A 17294-nucleotide genomic window follows, 5' to 3' on the forward strand; every position below is an offset into this window, starting at 1 on the left:
CTCAACATCAATAGAAATGTTTTTATTTATGGATTATGTGTTAATGAGCGACTATTTGCTAAATAAAAATTAGGTCAAAACTTATTGCCTTCAGCAGTAAATGAGATTCAGTGTAAGGAACAAGAACTTTGTGCTAAACTAGAGAGATATCAGAATTATCCAAGCATAATTATAAAGCAGACTAAGATTTTTGCATGCCTTTTAACATTTTTTTTTCCTGCACTCCTTTATTTCCTTTAAATTAATTTCCCCCAATTCATCCTAGAGGCATGCCCACTGATGCCCTCTAGATGAATCCAGATTTGCCAGTTAGCTTCTACCTGAATTTGGCCATCCTAGGTTTATCATCCTTTTTTCATTGAAATTTGCCTCTCTGATATAAAGAGGAAAGGGGACCATATTTATCTCTTTTATCTCTTTCCTTCATTGCCTAGGGCAGTGATCTGCATGCAGCTAATACTTAATAAATGTCTACTTAATACAATGAAAGATGAATGAATAAGTGAATGGATGGTTTTTAGAGCCAAAATGAACTAAGCCCCAACCAAGGGGAGCTCTCCAACTTATTTGGGCCATGTGTACTCCTCAAGAATCAAGGAGAATCAGTCCCAAGTTAGATCCTGCCGGTGACAAGAAACATTACTGTGTGTTTTTCTAGATTTTTACCTCTTTGGGTGACAGTATAGAAATATAATCTTCATATATAAGCCTGGCTTTTTCTTCAATAACTTTCTTGTTCTGCTCCTTTTTTAGGTCTTCACATGCAAGCCAGAAAAGTAGATTCTCTTCACTGTATTCTGTTCGAAGAAATTCTCTGAACAGGTTTCTCCCAGCTGGTGTCTTCATCATCTTGTCAAAATTTTGAGACCAGGACATAATTTCATCTGGGGTGGGGTTCTGGCTACAGAAAAAGAACAGGGCCATTACAATAGGAAGAGGAAGAAAAGTTTTGTGAAGTTAGTGCTGCCTGAGGTTCCTGAAACAACTTCAGAACTAACGTATTCAGTCATTATAGGTCCACTTGATGCCTCAGTAGAGTAGGCAGCCTATGCAGTATGATTTAATGCTACCATTAATTATTAATAGTATCATCACAGACATGCATATATGGAGTTCCATGTGTGCCCAGGTACATGTTAATTTTTTAAAGTGTTTTTGTATTTTAATTTCTTGATAATGTTCTTTTAGTTTTTAAGTATGGATTCTTGTTTTAATGTGTGTTATTTTTAAGTTTAGTTAAATTTTAGTTTCTTTAGTAGGAATGAATATTCAGGAAATGTTCACCTTAAAGTGAATAAAAACAAAATTCCTTAGATGTGCACCCTAATAAATGTGCAATGCATACCTATGAGTATCCCTTGAGGAACTCCAAGAAAACACCATCCTTCACCCAAACCCCCCTCCATATGCCCTATAACATGTTAGAAATGCCACTGTAAGAAATGCATATCTTCAAGCTCAACATTAACTTAGAAGATTGTTCCCTATGAAAATGTCATTACTTCATGGAGATTCATTACATTGATCCAGTGTCAGTCATTTATACGTTAGTATAAAGTAAGTTATCAGGTCCTTTGATGATTAGTGGATGGATTTTAATGGAGGAGACTAGTAGAAAGAAACCTTATGCCTAAAACCTGCTGTGATATAAGGCAATATAAGGCTATTCAGGTCAACCTGGGATGAGCTCTGTGAACGCTGGCCAAATCATTTTACTTCTCAGACCTGTTTCCACACCAATGAAGTTCCTTCTAGCTCTGAAATTTATTCTACAAGTCTTTGGGTAAAAACGGTGTCAAGGGAATGCTCCTTACATTAGGAAACTCATAACAATTATTCAAAAGAACATGGATTACTTATTTTTTGGTGGCTTATCTCTTTTTTTATAGCTATCTTTATAGTACTTAGTGTTTCAATAAGAATAAAGAATTAAGAAATGTGGAATACAAAAGCAGCTCAAGCATAAAATTGGGTAAAAATACTTAACAGGTCACACCTGACTTCTCACCCACTTATTCTTGCACTGATCTCACAAAAAAACCCATCAGGAATAGGTCAGTTAGATTATGACTAGGGTTGTGTGTAGGAATTTTGTACAAATGGCACTTCAGAAGTCATGATGGTCACGGAAAAATTCAGAAGAGAGGAAAATATTCTTCTTATGTCTTTTCTCCAGTGTTATCGACTGGCTATGCTGTCAGTACCACATCGGCCAGTAAGGTTTTGGAGGGTTGTTATACTGCTATTGACTGACCTGATGCTGGACTACACAGCTAACCAGCAGTGGTACATTTGGAGCATCCTACTCCTTTCCTTCCTCTTTAATGATTCAATTGAAAAAGAGATTCTCAAGATAGGAATATCAATATATAAAGTATGTGCTGCTGCTTGGTAAATGCTGGTACAAAAGTATCCACTACTCCCTTGCCGCTGATTTATTTATGAGCTGGTTGTGATTCTGCTTCTGACCTAGTCAAACACTTACAGGGGAACAATCTTTGTGTAAGGAAGCTCAGTATTTAACAAAAAAATGAGGTACAATCTATAGAGAGTCTGCAGAAAACCTTGCTTGATTTAAAAACTTTTAAAAGCTAATAACTCAGATTGTGGTATGGGACAAATCATCAGTCAAATTCATTAAGGGCCAATTGAATTTTCTTCTCCTGAGCTCATATGGATTTTAATTCTCTTTGCCCCAAGTTAAAGTTTATCTTCTTATCAGTGGTACTGATCACAGGCTCTGAAATGAAAATACACAGTATAATTGTGTGACATTGCTGTTATTAACTTGAATTGATTTGTTTTCAAATATTCTTCACAGATTATTTCTAAAGGAGCTATAATCCAAGTTATTATAATTTGAATATGCATATGGACTTTATGGAAATCCTAAATACATCGGCAAGCTGAGAAGATAAAAAGGGATGAATATAGGAATTCACCAACTTGATCAGAACAGACTTGTCTGCAGGATCTGTAAAAATCACTGGTACCATTCTTTTACATGTTATCTTCTCTCTACTGTCTTTTCCTCTGAAGATTCTACAGGGCAAAACTTTCTTTAGTTTACTCTCAATTTAAATTATTTATATAATATCTTGCTGTATTAAATTGTATTTGTCATGGAACTATTCCTAATAAAGATAACTTCTATTATATCCTTTCTATTGCATGTCTAAAATAACCTTATTACTATTCTTTCATGCCTAAACTTTCTGTTTTACTCACTTTAAAAGACTTAAATGAACAAGAAAATTATTATCAAGTACTATTATTAAAACCTCTCCATAAGAAGTAGTGAAGATTATACCATTTCTCATTATACAGAGAATTTACTTATATCGTACTTTTCCTTTCCTTTTGTGGATCTCAAATTAGAGCTTTTGATTCATTTTAGACCAAACATTTTTGCTAACGTATGTCCTAGTGGAAAGACAACTGATAGCTGAAATTTTGTGAAAATAGTCCTGGATTTCAAGAGAGAAGCCCTAGGTCTGAGTACCAGCTCTGCTATATGTGACTTTCTGTGATTTGGGGAAGATTTAGCCCTGTAGGTCTCTGGTTCCTCATCTGTAAAATGGGATTAACACTTGTATTACTGATCTCACTGTTATAATAAAGATTAAGTGAGATAATGTATCTAAGTTACTTGGCAAACCATAAAATATTAAATGTATGTGCATATTACACATCTATATATGTGTATATATACATATATGTTTCCATGTATATATTTTTATTGTTCAATTGTTTCCAGTTGTGTCTGATTTCATGATCCCATCTGGGGTCTTCTTGGCAAAGATACTGGAGTGGTTTGCCATTTCCTTCTCCAGCTCATTGTAGAGATGAGGAAACTGAGGCAAACAGGGTTAAGTGACTTGCCCAGGGTCACACAGCTAATAAGTGTCTGAGACCAGATTTGGTATCAATCAGGTAGATTCCAGGCCTGTCATTCTATCCACTGCACCACTTGCCTGCCAACTATATTATTTGTACATAGACACTGTATGTGTTTCTATGTGTGTGTATATGTTGTGTGTGTGGTTTTGACCCTTACACATAAATACTAACTGTAACTAGCCTAAGTCAGTTTGCGCCTTTCTCAGGTTATCTTTATTGTTCTTATAATGGAGACTAAAACATGAGATACTGATTTTCTTCATGTTTTAGTCTCTGTTACAAATAAGCCCAATAAAGATAACCTCAGAAATGAGAGGTGACAAATTAGGGTAATTTTATGGATAATGAAGGTAACAATCTTGCTTTTGCATGAGTCAGAGAGTGAGGGCTTTGCAGGTTATAGAATTGGGTAACTTTGTAGCACCATTTATAACTACACAATGTTGTCTTGAGAAATATCTGATGAAAAAAGCAAACTGCAGGGGCAAAATCCTGGTTGAATACATTAGGCTGTAACCCAAGAAATGAAGGTGCTTAATGGATATATTAGATTCTGAAAAAAAAAACGAAACAAAAAATGAAAAACCTATCAGTCACTGAATGCAGATACCATATAAGCACAAGATATAATTATCAATATAGCACCCAAACTTACCATTCTTCTACTGCCTGGATACTCTCCATTTTTGTTGTATGTGTTGGCCTTCCTGCATTGTCACCTCTATCTTCATTCCTAACAGTGAGGCTGTAATGTAGCACAACACTTTATTTTGTCTAGAGAAAGTCAATTATTTTAAGTAAATGAATGAGTTTATCAATACAGTATTTCATAGAAAAAAATGTATAGCTTAATGGCTAACTATAGGAATATGCTAAAATGTTCAAAGCAGAACAAGATCTAAAAGTATAGATATATATATATATATATATATATATATATATATATATATATATATATATATGTATATGTAGAAATTCCTTTTTACAACTATTAATAATATTTGATAAAAAAGTAAACCAAAACTTTAAAAATCTTGTTTGAATATAGTTATATGCTCTGACATCCTCCTTCCAGAATCTGATTTTCTTAACATTTCCTGAAATAATTAGACAATTACATATTTCAATATTTTATATCTATTTTAATGCACCAATACTTGATACTTTGTTATTGCCTAAATGGAAATTCATTTTTCATTTTAAGTAGTATAATTATTCCATTTCAGGCTCTTTTTATACCCATAAAGTTTTTCATTCTTTTCTTAATCTATGTAAATCTAACATATAGTATATTATTTACCTATCATCCCTCCTCCCCAAACCATCTCCTTATCTGCTCTCCTCATCCCAAGTTTAAAACTTCAGCTTCATCCTTGTCTGTCCTCTCTCTTCCATACTACCAGTCAATCATCAAGTTTTGGCAATTCTTCTACTGCAATATATCGTTCAAATGCCCCTTCTTTCATGTCCATTGTCAATACCCTATTCTCCACTCTGCACCTGCGGCTCTGCTTGGTTTTTTTCAACTCCACAGAATAAAATGCCCTTGAACCAGACACCCTCTGGTGTCCCCCTCACTGTCCCTGCATCAACCCTGCACTTTTCTGCCTCTTTTTGTATACTGCCCCCCACATTGGATTATTAGATTGTATACTGCCCCCCCATTATTAGTCTTTTTAAAAAATTAATTGTATTCCTAGATACTGAGACACATTTATAAAAATAAGTGCCATTCCACAGTTGATAAATGGCCAAAGGATATGTACAGACAGGTCAGAAAAAATCAAAGCTATCAATCATCACATGAAAAAAATGTTCTAAATCACTATGGATTAGAGAAATACAAAATAAAATAACTGAGATATCACTTAACACCTATCAGATTGGCTAATGTAATGGTCATTTAAATGGGAAGATCTTTCCCATTCATTAATAGGCCCATGTGACCTGCTTACATCACATGGAAGCCTAACTTATATGTGGTGGGAGGAACTTTCCAAATGCATGGAACAGGAAGGATGGATGCAGAAGTGGGAGGAAGTTGGTGAGAGTGGTTGGGGAAGAGGAGAGAGGATGAAGGCAGGCAGGCACAGCTAGTCTTGTGAGTGTTTGCTTGTGGGAAGGCCCCAGAAGAGGGTGAAAAACTTGGGAATGGCTTTGTCCCCTGAAATGCTAATGTGTATTGACTTCTTGGTTACTATGACAGATTTGGCTTTCTGGTGTCTGAATAAATGTTTTTCTTCTGCCTTCTACAAGGAAAGTCTATTATACTTTGCAATTCAGAACTATGCTGGCATTTTCATATTAGCCCTTGATGCTGTGAATATTGCCTTGGTGATATAGTTAACATGACAGAAAAGAAAAATCACACATGCTGGAGAGGATGTGGAAAAACTGGGATACTAACTCACTGTTAGTGGACTTGTGAACAAGTCCAACCATTCTGGAGAGCAATTTGGAATTATGCCCAAATTGCTATAAAACTGTGCCTACCCTTCCACCTAGCAATGTCACTAAGTTTGTATCCCAAAGAGATCAAAGAAAAGGGGAAAGGACACATTTGTACAAAAATATTTTCAGCAGTTCTTTTTGTAGTAACAAAGAGCTGGAAATTGAAGGGATGCCTATCAGCTGGGGAATGGCTGAACAAGCTATCATATATGAATGTAATGGAATACTACTGTTCCATAAGAAATGATGAGCACGTGGACTTCAGAAAAAGCTGGAAAGATTTTTATGAACTGATGCAAGGTAAAGTGAGAAGAATTAGGAGAACAATGTATACAGTAACAGCAATATTTTAAAGATGATCAACTATGAAAGACATACATAATGCCAGAGGGCCCATGATGAAAAATGCTATCCACCTCCAGAAACAGAACTGAATGCAGACTGAAGCATGCTTCGTTACCCTTGTCTGCAATTTCTACTCTCTTCCTACGTCCTTACCTAAGTTATCCCCATCCCTACCCCACACCCCTGGCTCAAGTCCTACTTGTACTACAGGGCCTTCTAGCACTAGCTAGAAGGTTAATAACACTTTCCTCAGAATTTATTGGAAATAATAACAATAGTAGCAACAGCAACAACAACAATAATGGAATTTATATATCACCCCTTTGAGATTTGCAAAGCACCTTATAATGATTATCTTTTATTTGATTCTTACAACAACCCTGGGAGGTAAGTGCTACCATCAACCCGTAAGAAAACCTGGTTATTCCCATTTTCTCCACTTCTTTTCCTATTACTTTTCAGGTTTTTTTTTTTCTAGTTTAGCTTCTGACTTCATAACTCAACTCTCCAAAGTTATCAATGATCTCTTACTTGCCTGTATGACCAATCCTTATCAACCTTCTTTGCTAGATCATCATTCATATTACACTTCCTAGATATAGGTTTAGTCCAAAGCCTTGTCTTATGCCTTCTCTTCTCCCTGTACACTCTTTCTTAGTGACCCCTTCAACTCACATGAATTTAAATATCATCTGCATAAAGGTAACTCACAGATCTGTATATCCAGACCTACATCATCTGTTGCCTATGAGACCCTATGAACATAGGACAAAGGTTTCTCAAACTCAACATGTCCAGAACAGAATTCATTATCTTTTCCCCTAGCCCCATACATACATATACCACAACTTGCTCAGCCATTTCCCAATTTATGGGCATCCCCTCAACTTCCAATTCTTGGCCACCACAAAAAAAGCTACTATAAATATTTTTATAGGTGTGCATCCTGTTCCCATTTGTATGATCTCTTTGAGATACAGACCTAGAAGTGGTATTGCTGGGTCAAAGTATGTGTATGGTTTTATAGCTCTTTGGGAATAGTTCCAAATTGCTCTCCAGAATGGTTGGATCAGTTCACAACTTCGCCAACAATGCATTAGTGTTCCAATTTTCCCACATCTTCTCCAGTATTTATAATTTTCTTGTTTTGTCATTTTAGCCAATCTGATAGGTGTGATGTAGTACCTCAGAGCTGTTTTTGCTTGCATTTCTCTAATCAATGGTGACTTAGAGTTTTTTCATATGACTAGAGATCATTTTAATTTCTTCATCCAAAAATGCTCTATTTATATCCTTTGACCATTTATCAACTTTAGAATGACTTGTATTTTTATAAATTTGAATCAGTTCTCTATATAGTTTAGAAATGAGGCCTTTGTCAGAGACACTGATTGTAAAAATTCTTTCCCAGTTTTCTGCTTCCCTCCTAATTTTGGTTGCATTGACTTTGTTCGTGCAAAACCTTTTCAATTGAGAGGATTCTAGGAAGATGGTGGAGTAGGTTAGAAAAATCCAAGCTCTCCAGATTTTCCCCCACAAAAGAGTTAAAATAGCAACTTAGGGCTAACAAAGTGTGGGTGGAGATAAATAAGAATAGGGGTACAACTGGGGTCCTCCTGGGACAATTTGAGAGGATCAGAAAAATAAATCTCAGGATGAGGTTTTGTCCCTGTGAAGAGTAAACACCTTCAGGCTAGGTTCCATTTTAACAAGTGGCAAGCACTGGGGTTAGTTAATTTTAGTGAATGCCTTGGCCCTAGCCACTGGAACTTTTACTCCTAGGGAAAGTGAGAGGAGTTGGATGTTTGAGCCTGTGAAGATTGAGGGAACCTCTATTGACAAGGAACACCAGACTCAGCTGTGCTTCCAAAAGTGATAGGACAAGAAGGATCCATCACATGCCTGTTGAGTGCAGAAGCAGTGGGGCAAAAACAGTGGGGCTGTGAGCACTTACAGGTGGTAGGAGGTTTGGCTTTGGTTTCAGGCAGGAGGAGAAAACTGAAGATCTGGGACAGGAGGAATCATTTTCCATACCCCAGGGCTAGAGTTGAGTACAAAAATTAAGCTATGATCACAAAAAATGCACAGGCAAAGGAGAAAGAATCCAACCATTGAAAGCCATTATGGGAACAGAGATGATCAGGGTTCATCTTCAGTGGAGGAGACTGAAGTAAAGAAACCCCCAAAGAATAATGCCAAATGGTCACTTGCCAAAAAAGAATTCCTAGAAGATCTTTAAAAAGTTTAAAAACCAAATGACAGAGATGGAGGAAAAACTAAAAAAAAAAAAGTAGTAAGAATAATCCATGAAAAGCAAGAAGGTTATGAAAAGAAAGTCAACCAATTAGAAAAGAAAATCCAGAATCTTAAGGAAGAAATGACACGTTGAAAATTAGATTTGGGCAAAGTGAAGCCAGTGAAATTATAAGAGATCAAGAAATAATTAACCAAAATATGAATAATGACAACATAGAAGAGAAAGTGAAACATAAGAAAAACAATAGATTTGGAGAACAGGTCAAGAAGAGAAAATATGATAATTGGACTAACTGAAAATTATGATCAAAAAAAGAATCTTGATACTATAATACAAGAATCAATTAAAGAAAATTACGCTGAAGCATTAGAACAAGGGGAGAAAGAAGAAACAGAAAAAAATCCATTGATCACCACTTAAAAGAGATTCTATAAGGAAAACTCATAGGAATATTACAGTGAAATTTTGCTCAAGTATAAAATACTAAAATGATTTAAACATGGTGATGCCACAATTAGACTCACACAAGATCTAGCTGCAGAGATACTAAAAGACCACAGGTCTGGGAACATAATATATAGCAGAGCAAAAGAACTGGGACTCCAGTCAAAAATATCATACTCTGCAAGGTTAAATATTATCCTAAATGAAAAAAAAATGGACATTTGACAAACTCTCAGACTTCCAAGTCTTTGTTAAAAAAAATCCTGAACTTAATAAATGATTTGACATACAAGAGTCAAGAGAAATATAAGGTACATGCCAAAGACTGATTATAAGGGATTCATAATGACAGATTGTTTACTGTTTACACACACACACACACACACACACACACACATATAATGTAAAATGCATATCTAAGATTCTTATTAATAATAGGTAGCTTATAAGTAAGATAGGGGAAAACCAGAGTGGGATATAAAGTAATAAAGTATAAAGTGGGATAAAAAGTAAAACCATTTAGGAACAGCTAACAAGAGTAATTATTTTATACAAATCAGGTGCAAGAGGAAGAATAAATACAGAGGAATTAGATGGGTGAGGAAGGTTGGTAGTTCTGGTAACCTACTTTCATTGGGATTGGGTTTAAGAGGGAACAGTACATACATACGTGTGTGTGTGTCTTCGTCCTTTGTTGCTGAAGAAGAACATGCCATCAGAGAAATAATGACATGACTTGCACTTTGTTTTTGAGTGAGGGAGAGCTGTGCAGGTCACCAGCCTCACTTCTCCTCCAGGGTCATCTGAATTTAGTGACCAGATATTCATCAGGAAGACTGGAGATAACCCAGGATGAGGCAACTGGGGTTAAGTGATTTGCCCAAGGTCACACAGCTAGGGAGTGTCAAGTGTCTCAGGTGAGATTTGAATTCAGGTCTTCCTGACTCCTGCACTGGTGCTCTATCCACTGCACCACCTAGCTGCCCCATAAATACATATACATATATTTAAAAGAGCATAAAACTCTAAATTCAGAAGAAATATAATAGTAGGGGCATAGGGAGGGGGGTAGAGAACAAGGGAGAGATCTTTAGAGGGGAGGGGAAGGGAATAAGTAAAAGGAGGGAGAGAAGGGTGTTTAGACTTATGAGAATGGGAGGACAGAAGAGAAATCCTTGGAGGGGGTTAAGCAAAAAATAGGAGGGCAAGGTAGTGGGTAGAAGTAAATACAGTAGAGGAAGCAGGAGGGATAGAAAACAAGAGATATGCACAAACATAAAAAAAAAATATCGAGTAGAATATGTTTGGGAAAGTATATGTATATATATATATATGTAATGTGTATATATCTATAGCTACAGAGAAACATATCTAAACTTTATTGTAGCCTTCGGGGGGGGGGGTTGGTGGGAGGGAGAAAAAGAACAAAGAGAGTGCACAGCAAAGAACAAAAGAGCTCACAAGGAAGCAAAGAACAATTTTCAACACAACAAATACTTATCATATAGGCTTTCTTGAAATGAAAATTTATTGTTACATAAATTGAATCCTCTCATGTTCTGCTATGCACATGACAAGCTTTTTTTTCTTTTTAACTTTGTATTTAAGTTCCAATATTTAAGTTTATGATCTGTTTTTGGTTCTTTTCTTTATTCTGTATTTGTGTTCTGGTGTTTGAGTCTAAAATAATTTTAAAAAAATATAAAAAACTTTCTAATTTATTGTAATAAAAAATATCCATTTTGCATTTCATAATGTTCTCTATCTCTTGTTTGGTCATAATTTCTTCCATTCTCCATAAGTCTGACAGGTAAACTATTCCTTGTTCTCCCAGTTGCTTATAGAATCAGCCTTTATATCTAAATCATGTACCTGTTCTGACTTTATTTTGGTATAAGGTGTAAGATGTTGACCTATGACTAGTTTCTGCCATACTATTTTTCAGTTTTTCCAGCAGTTTTTTGTCAAATAATGAGTTCTTATCCCAGAAGCTGGAGTCTTTGGGTTTATCAAGCAGTAGATTACTATAGTCGTTGACTGCTGTGTCTTGTGCACCTAATCTATTCCACTGATACACTGATAACATAATTCTAATGTGGTATTTTCTTATGTATAATCACAACAACTTTCTTTGAAGGTGAAATAGCAAAAAATATTAAGATGCTCAGAAAAGACCACTTTTTTCAGAAATTCTAAAATGGAAGTACATATGTGTGTGTGTGTGTGTGTGTGTGTGTGTGCTTCATTCCAGTCTATTAGTGTAGTTGTCTATATATATAATGATTAATCTATGCTTGGGAACCAAATTCAAAAGAGAATCTAACCAAAAATAAATAGACCTCTGCTATATTTTATAAATGATATTATGTGCCTAGGAAGATAGATTTTTTTTTTCCTTTTCAAAAAAGCTCTTCATGGGAAATCACACTAAGTTACATCACAGTTAACACTTATTTATACCAATTCAACTCTGGTCAATGCTTTGTGAATAACTGAGAACATAAACTGTACTTTAATTGTTTCATAGTACTGTAATATGGTGGCAAGTGAATTGGGAGATCTAATACCATCTCTGATACTTATTTGATATGTGACTTGTCTGTATCTCAGTATCCTAACCTGTAAAATCTGGATAATTCTCCTGATGGATGGTACCTGCCTCAGAGAGTTATGAAAAATGTGCTTTGGAAATCTTGAAGTGCTTTGTAAGTATAAGTTATTTATTTTTCCATAATAGGCCATGGACAAAAATCATAGCACAGCATGAGGTATGAATGAGTATACACATTGATAAGATCATGGCTCCATTAAAATTTATGTTGATGATAATGGTGATGAAAAAGCAGGACAAGATAGAAGATGGAGATTAGATTTCGAATTGGGAAGACTTGGGTGCAAATCCCACCTCTGACACTGAGCTGTTTGACAGTGGGCACATCACTGAACTTATCGAAGCTTCAATATCCTTTACCTGCAAAATAGGTACAGTACCTAGAGAAGTGACCTGACCAGGTGGTCGTGAAGTTCTAATGTCATACTGAATGTAATACTGTTTTAGAGCACCACACAAATGCTAGTTGTTGTTATTATATGTTGATCATAAGTAACAGGCAAAGGATGAATAGGACTGCAGCATGACTAAACTGTGCTAGTCAGGAACCACTCTCTAAGTCACCACAGCATCAACTAGGGAAACTCCACAGACAAAAATACCAAGAAATTCAAAATGAATACCAATACTATGTTCAATCACAATGCTCCCTGGCACATGCGTCTAACACCTTAGCTCACATATATTTTTAAGGGCAACATTTTGTACAGGTTAATTATTATAGAACTATGGGGTGACTGTACTTTAGCATTTGAACCTGCAAGAAGAATGATTGCTTCCTTCACTTTGTGACTGGAGAGTCCTCAGGAGAGGCAGTTAAATAACTGGTGCCAGGGCCAGGATCAAAGAAAATGTTTCTAAAGGTTTTGATGGCAAGTCACTCTGGGAATTACTCCTCCATGGCTCATCACATCATATCTTACCGTCTCAGCTGGGTATAGGACTTTATATGACAAGCCTCCGGGCTTCAATTAGAGTCCCAGGAGTCCACCTTCACTCAGTTCCAAAATCTTTGGCAAAGACCCATTCTTAGGGCAAAAATGAATGAAAAACAGCATCCAAAATACATTTCTATGAAAGCCATCTGTTAAGACAGTAGGACAGACTCCTGATGCAGAATATGAAATAACATACAAAGAGATGAAAAATCTCTTGGTGGACAGCTATCCCATCAATTTCAGCTTGATTGATTTCTTGATTTTAATGAGGTATGATAATGAGAACTCAGGCAATGCTATTGTCATCTTGGTCTGAAAAGTTGTTTTCCCCCATCCTTTTGAGGGTTCTGCCCCTCCAGAATTCACTTTGAGGTGTTTTGTAGTTCTTTGGAGGGGAAATTCAGAGAGCTTGGGCAAGTCTCTGCCTTTTCTGTGCTATCTTGGCCTGGCAATGCTATTGTCAAAAAATTTCTTTCAACAGAAGTAAAGGTTTTATTGCCCCAGATGAGAAAGCATGACAACTGGTATAGGGCTGTGACTGTTCCAAAAAGCACAGAGTGTAGAGGGAACTTAGAGCACTTTGAGTCATTATGAGAAACCATTTGCCTCAGTAAAGAAGTTTTTTATTGAAATGATATTTCAAAATCAGTTTGACTTATTCCTTGGTAAGTAAAGGGTCAATGATATAGGCAAGCAGTTTTCAGAGGGAGAAACCTAAGCTATCAACAAACATATGAAAAAAGTGCTCCAAATCACTAGTAATTAGAGAAATGAAAATTAAAGTGATTCCAAGCTTCCACTTCATAGCTATCAGACTGGAAAAGTGGCAAAAAAAAAAAGCATAATAACAAATATTGGAGGAACTGTGGGAAAATTTACACACATATACCATCGATGGAGCTTTCCAGCCATTCTGGAAAATAACTTGAAACTGCACCTCCAAATTCACTAAACTGTGTACACAGTGACCTAATCATACCTTTAGTAGGCTCATATCCTGAGGAGATAAGCAGAAGAGGAAAGGTCTACTGTACAAAATTAATTATAGCAAGTAGAAACTAAAGGGGAATTGAGCTCTTGAGAAATGGCAAAAGAATTATGGCATATAAACATAATGGAATAATATTGTGCCCTAAATGATGAAGTGAGGGTGTACAGGGAAAAGAGAAAGACTTGTATGGACTGACACAGTATGAAGTGAATAGAATGAGGAGAACGATTTATCCAACAACATTATAAAGAAAGACAACTTTAAAAGTTTGAAAGCTCTAATCAATGCGGTGACCTCCTTTGATTCAAGAGGACTAGAAATAAAAGAAACAAAGCATATTATTATCAGCCTCTTGGGGGAAGTGAGAAATTTAAGATGTAGCCTAAGACATTTACTTTCAGGCATCGTGAATGTGTTGGGTGAGGAGAGAATAAGAGAATTTGTATTCTTTCCATGGAAAAACTTTTCATTGGTTATGGCCAAGTATTTTGGCATGTGCCATACTCTTTTACAATTTAAGAAATATTATCCCAGACCATCTGATACATCCTTTAGCCAATGATATTTTTCATACAAAAAAATCTGATACTTCCTGAACCTTGTCATGTATATGATATGATAATCACTTTCTGCATTAGAAAATTGAATTTATAATTAATTCATATTGACATTAATGTAAATTAATTCAGGTTATTGGGATGTGAATAGCTTGAGTTCCTCAAGAAGTTTCTTTGTAGGTTCTTTCTTCCATACTCAGTTCTACCAGCGTCTAGTAACTTTGGAAATAGGTATGCTTAAGATGATAGGGAAGAGTTCAGAAGATGCTATCCTTTAATGCCCGTAATACCTTACATTTTACTCCAGAAGACACCCCAAGAACACATTTGAAGCACAAATACAAACACATGGACAACCCCCACAAAAGCTCTCAGTATACCAGAAGCTGCCTTGCCTTGCACTGAAAAGATCTCAATTGGCTCTCTTGCTCTTCCCTGTCCTGTCAACATAGTTAACTCTGAAAAATAAAAACCAGCTTAAGAAACAGTACATGCATACTCTTTGACCTAGCAATACCACTACTAGATCTGTATCCCAAAAGAGATAAAAGACAAAAAGGAAAAAGATCTTTATGTACAAAATATTTATAGTAGCTCTTTTCTGAGGGTAAAGAGTTAGAAGTTGAGAGGATGCCCATCAGTTGGGAAATGACTGAACAAATTATATGTGATTATGATGGAGGACTCGTACTATGAGAAATGATGAGCAGGATGCTCTAAGATGTGCATAGGCTGATGCAAAGTGAAATGTGCTGTGAACAAAATAAGAACGATATTGTAAGATGATCATTTGTGAATGGCTTAGCTATTGTCAGTAATACAACGATTCAACATAACTGAAGGACTTATGAGGAAAAACACTATCCATCCCCAGAGAAAGAATTGATGATGTCTTAATAGAGATTGAAGCATACTTTTTTCTTTATTTTTCTTGTTTTTTTTTCTTTACTATGTTTTCTTTTAAAATATAACTATCATGGATATGTTTTGCATGAGTACACATATATAATCTATATCGAATTGTTTGCCTTCTCATCGGGGGTGGGGTGGGAAGGGAGAGTGAGAACTTGGAACTCAAAGTTTTAAAAACAAATGTTTTTACAGGTAACTGGGGAAAAATAAACAAATAAATAACTAAGAAACACTGGTTTAGAAGCTAGTACCATCTCTGCTTAGAGGTCATAGGCTACCTCAGACTGGTATAGATGTTGATGATCTTATTTTGGCTATTGGAGGCTACAGCTGCTGCATCTCTGCCCCATAAATCAGTCACTCTACCTTCCCAGATTTTAGAAACAAATTTTAGAATAGGGTCTATTTGGAATCCTCTGCAGTTAATCTACCAGATAGAACCACTCTGAAAGTAACATCTTGAACCTATTAAACACTTTTTAAAATAGCAACCTGTATGTAATATAGACTCAGTTTTACATATAATTCTCTTTTTCTGTTCTACTTTACTTATGGAAATAGCGTGCGTGTGTTCATAAAAAATTTTGAAAAATAAAATAATCTGCCTGATGAGTTTGTTTGTAACAGCTTATGATGAAACCTTCCATTGTGGGGGTATAGAACATAATCCATGCCACCCAGTGGTAAATAGCTCAAGGCATCAGCATTCCATATTGCTTTTTCTGGTTTGTGAACAAGTGTGTATTCAGAGGTACTGAGGAAAAGATTCCGGTGCTACTTATGTGTTGATATAACAAATGAAAAAAAACAACCATACTTTATATAGCATTTTAAAGGTTGCACAGTGCTTTCTTTATTTCTGCTACTTCATTTGAGGCTCACAATAACCCCTTGACATAAGTACTATAGGTATTGTTAAACTCATTTTTACAAGTGAGGAAACTGAGGCTTAGAGGAGTTAAGTGATTAGCCTATGGTAACACAGTTAGTCAAGAATTTCTATAGAGGTTGGGAAGGGGCTTAGTATAAATTATAAAGGCATTGTCTTACTGATAGTTGTGAAAATTCTTGACTCCCACAGTAATATGATATATTCCTTCCTCTGTTTGTGTATACCTCTGTTGTGGAGTTGAGTATAAGCAACTGATGACTAAGTACAGATACTCTAAACCTTTTTTGTCATAGTCCCCTTTGGCAAGCCCATGAAGCCCATGTGCCATGAATAATCTTTTAAAATTTATTTTTAGTTTTCAAGACTCATTTCCATAAGATTTTGAGTTCCAAATTTTCTCTTTTCTTTCCCTCCCCTCACCTAAAGATGGCATGCAATCTGATATAGGTTATACATATACATTCATATTAAACATATTTTTGCATTAGTCATGTTTTATAGAATTAGAACCAGTGGGAAGAACTATGAGAAAGTAGAAAAAAACAAACAAAAAAAGAGCAAATAGTATGCTTTGGTCTGCATTCAGAATCCATAGTTCTTTTTCTGGATGTGGATAGCATTTTCCATCATGAGTCTTTTGGAGTTGTTTTAGTTCCTTGCATGGCTGAGAAGAGCTATCTATCTGACAGTCATCGTACAATGAGGCTGTTCCTGTGTACAATGTTCTCCTTCTGCTCATTTCACTCAGTATCAGTTCACCTAAGTCTTTCCAGGTTTTTATGAAGTCTGCCTGCTCATCATTTCTTATGGAACAAAAGTATTCCATTACATTCATATACCACAACTTGTTCAGCCATTCCCCAACTAATGGGCATCCCCTCAATTTCCAATTTTTGGCCACCACAAAAAGAGCTGCTATAAATATTTTTGTAGATGTAGGACCTTTTCCCATTTGTATGATCTCTTTGAGATACAGGTCTAGAAGTAGCATTGATG

General features: G+C 35.8%; 1 protein-coding gene across 3 annotated transcripts in view; it reads right to left on the minus strand.

Annotated features, from left to right (window-relative positions):
- The window catches only part of RGS17 (regulator of G protein signaling 17), a 237680-nt gene that overhangs the window by 11308 nt on the left and 209078 nt on the right, over window positions 1-17294 (minus strand). For 2 of the 3 annotated variants that reach the window (XM_072643737.1, XM_072643739.1), the window contains exons 3-4: window positions 4556-4645; window positions 667-901 (exon numbers count right to left, since the gene is read on the minus strand). In XM_072643737.1, coding sequence (XP_072499838.1) covers window positions 667-901; window positions 4556-4645 — 325 coding nt within the window. The remainder of the gene's footprint in view (window positions 1-666; window positions 902-4555; window positions 4646-17294) is intronic. The other variant, XM_072643738.1, reaches the window with a different exon arrangement.

This window comes from Notamacropus eugenii, chromosome 2 (genome assembly GCF_028372415.1).
Source record: "Notamacropus eugenii isolate mMacEug1 chromosome 2, mMacEug1.pri_v2, whole genome shotgun sequence".
NCBI classification, from domain to species: Eukaryota; Metazoa; Chordata; class Mammalia; order Diprotodontia; family Macropodidae; genus Notamacropus; species Notamacropus eugenii.